The 3,707-nt window shown below is 34.2% G+C and overlaps 1 protein-coding gene across 1 annotated transcript; it reads left to right on the forward strand.

Moving 5' to 3' along the window:
• The first annotated feature begins 1,536 nt into the window (after window positions 1-1,536).
• On the forward strand, window positions 1,537-2,504 carry LOC116893486 (vomeronasal type-1 receptor 4-like). Its single transcript, XM_032895235.1, is given in 2 exon segments — window positions 1,537-1,564; window positions 1,567-2,504. Coding segments are annotated over 2 exon segments (963 nt in total). The 5' UTR covers window positions 1,537-1,539.
• The last annotated feature ends 1,203 nt before the right edge of the window (window positions 2,505-3,707 follow it).

A 3,707-nucleotide genomic window follows, 5' to 3' on the forward strand; every position in this document is an offset into this window, starting at 1 on the left:
GAAAGATCTCATTCTATGTCCCCATGCTGTTCAGTCTAAAAAGACTAACTACTTTTTATGCATCACCTTTAAGCAACCCATCCAACAATTTGAATTCTGATTCTGTGATAGAAAATTAAACCTCACTGTAATTTAAATATGAAACGTGTGTTTTTTCTATAACACACACGTCAATAAATAAAAGGTTATCTGTGGGTGGGAATTACAGAAATCCATATTCTGGATAATTTTAGAGTGAGACACTGCCTGAACTACTCCAATACATAATATATAAATAATATTGACAACTATATTTTTTAACTTTATTTGTCATTAAATCAATAGTTTGTTCTCAGGTGTTATGAGTTGGTATGTGATTATGAAGACATAGGCTCATATCTATTTCAAGCTTTAGGAGATTTAATTAATATAAACCTATATTTTGCTTTATATGAATTAGATTACAATATAAGAACTCATTTTCCTGGGAAGTTTTTGATTCATTTTCCTTTTGTGAATGGTTTGCTCTTCTATTTATATTGTTACAGAGAATCTCATTGTGTATCATCTGGATCAATGCCTTTCAATGGAAAAGTGGGGATGTCTTTTATTAGCAATGACTGCTTGTTTATACTTTGTGACCTTTGTCTTTGAAGAAATCATCACAACAGTAAGATTTTTGACTGATATGTCCATACCCATTCTTGATAAATATTTTCAGTCATGGGAAAGCTATCAACAGATCCTGAGATACTTACATTACCCTCATCCTTAATAAGAGCTTGTATCTCCAATGGTTTTTCCATGACATTTATACTACTGTATTATGACACCAAATAGTGAATCTAATAAGAGCACTAGATATTCTCGTGTTATTTTTCATAATTTTGTGTTTAGTTTCTTATGTAAAATGTCCAGTAGCTGTGAATCATCTATTTTCATTGTACTGCTATTTGTTAAGAGTTCACCACACCAGGCAATTTTGCTGTAACTGCCTCCCACAACCTGACTCAAGCATACATATGGCACATGTATGAGTTTTTGCGAAATTTGATGAAAGAAGCTCTTTCTCACTGTAACGTTTTCTAATTTTTAGCATCAACCTACACTTAATATTTTATCTCTCATTATAAACATATTTCTAACATAGTATATTCACTAAGGTGTATAACACATACAATTTTATAGCTTCAGTGTCACATGAAGGCCATATGAATTTTTTTTTCATGTTCAAAATGAGGACTACAGTCTATTTTCTTCCAATATGAATGGATTGCAGAAGTGAGTATTCATTTCTTCTGAACTGATTAGCAATTGCTTTTCACTGGCTGGTGTATGTTATCCATAATGCTCAAATTTATTCAGAATGCATTGAACATTTTGTTCATAAATATGTACATTCATTGACTTCAAAAATGTCATAGAATATTATTAATAATGATAAAATAGTTGCTTTGAAAAAGACTCTTACTATGGTACACACAATAACTTTGAACATAGGTGCTCCTATAATGCTTGAACACACATAGTTCAGCTTAGAAAACATCATGTCTCAGAGACATGATGGTTGCCATTATTCAAAGAAAATAATACTGAATGACAGAATGGATTTTAGGGATATGGTAATAGGAATACTGCTCTCACTTGAGATTTTACTTGGTATTATTGGAAACTTCTCCCTTCTTTTCTACTATCTAATCCTTTACTATAAGGAACACACATTAAAAATCGTAGATATAATTCTTATACATGTGTTCATATCTAACTCCTTGATCCTTCTATCCAAAGGACCCCTTGAGGTACTGGGAGCTTTTGGGTCAAAGCAACTATTCAATGATGTTGGGTGCAAAATTATCTTATATGTTCAAAGAATTGCCAGGTGTATGTCTATCAGCACCACCTGTCTCTTGAGTGTCTTTCAGGCAATCACCATCAGCCCCAGGAACTCTTGCTGGAAGGAATTTAAAGGCAAAACTACAAAGTTTATGGGACTGTCTATTTCCCTCTGCTGGATTATGTACATGTTACTAAATATGCTTTTCCCTTTATATACATCTACCAAAGGTAATAGAGAAAATTGGACCCAAAAGAGTGATTCTGAATTGTGCTACCCTGTAGGCCGTGACAAAATAGTAGATTTATTGTATGCAGTATTTTGTGTGTTTCCAGAAGTCTTATTTTCTCTACTCATTGTAATTTCCAGTACCTTCATGATTGTCATTCTTTATAGACACAAGAAAAGGGTTCAACACATCCTTCACATTCATGCTTCTTTTAGAATCTCTGCTGAAAACAGAGCCGCACAGACCATTTTGGTCTTGGTTTTCACCTTTCTAGTGTTTTATACACTCTCTTCCATTTTACAAGGCTATATTGCTATTTCACATGATCCCAATAGGTGGGTAATGAATATCACAGCTATCATAGCTTTGTGTTTCCCTACTTTAGGCCCATTTGTGATGAGTCATAATTTTACTGTTTCCGGATTTTGCTTTACCTGGATAAAAAAACATTTAAACATTTGATAATCTTGTAATTAAAACTATACATTGTAATTTTGTAATGGTGAAAATCTAATCTTGGTTCACTTTGTCATTCAAATTTCAGTGTAATAATGAAATAATATATGAGATCACATCCATTTGATTATTGTTTCATTATATTCTCCCATATAGTGTATAGTCTGGAAAACCACAGGTTCTCAGCGGAATAAGCTGTGCTATGTATAGACTACATTTCTTGGAATAAGCCTATGATCTTATTTTTTTTTTCCGGGGCTGGGGACCGAACCCAGGATCTTGCGCTTCCTAGGCAAGCGCTCTACCACTGAGCCAAATCCCCATCTCCAGCCTATGATCTTATTATAATGTGGTTGATTATTTTGCTATATTGTTCCCACACTTGTTTGTGTGGGCAGATTGTCATGCAATGCTTTGTTGTTGTTTTTGTTCAAATTGTTCTTGGCTGGGTTAATTTTTCCTCCTGTAGAGGATAAAACAAGGACCAACATTTTGGATGCTAGCCAATATAGATAAATGTAACTGACTGATTTCCTCTTGTTCAATGAGTCTAGTATTTTGAAGTACTATATATGTCTCCACAGTTTTTGTGTGACAGCATACATAAGACCCATGCAGGCTGAAATCAGACAATATGGAAGCACTGAGGGAGGAGAAAGATAGGCATGAATTTCCAACAATGTTTGAAATTTTAGTAGCATTGAATAGGTGCTGGTAAAGGGAGTGGTTTACTCTACTAAAGTGGAAATTCCTGGATTCTTAGAAGACTCACTATACTTCATTTTTTTCTGGAAATTGTCTTATGAGAAGATGTTTATTTGAAGCAGTCATGTTGTATGATGCTTTGATGAGAATAGTAACATGCTGGTTTTCTAGAAGAAGACATTAAAAAGAGCATGTGATGTTTTCATAGAGCAGATGCTTAACAGAACACATGATGTTTGGAAAGGTTATAAATATAACCTGACATACAGTGGTTGACAATATGTGGTATTAGTTTGCATTGCCATTCTTTACTGATCAGTGGTGGACCTTGCTGACACTGGTCCTCACTGATGATGCTGTGTGGTATTGGATCTCATTGCCACTCTTTGATGTTCATTATTTGATATGACGTCACAGAACTTTTGGTGGTATTTTCGCAGCTTCTACATTTTGGCAGACCTGAGCTGATTTGCAGATCCTGTTTCATTCTGAATAGACCTGTCA

Source organism: Rattus rattus, chromosome 2, assembly GCF_011064425.1.
Source record: "Rattus rattus isolate New Zealand chromosome 2, Rrattus_CSIRO_v1, whole genome shotgun sequence".
In the NCBI taxonomy this organism is placed as follows: domain Eukaryota; kingdom Metazoa; phylum Chordata; class Mammalia; order Rodentia; family Muridae; genus Rattus; species Rattus rattus.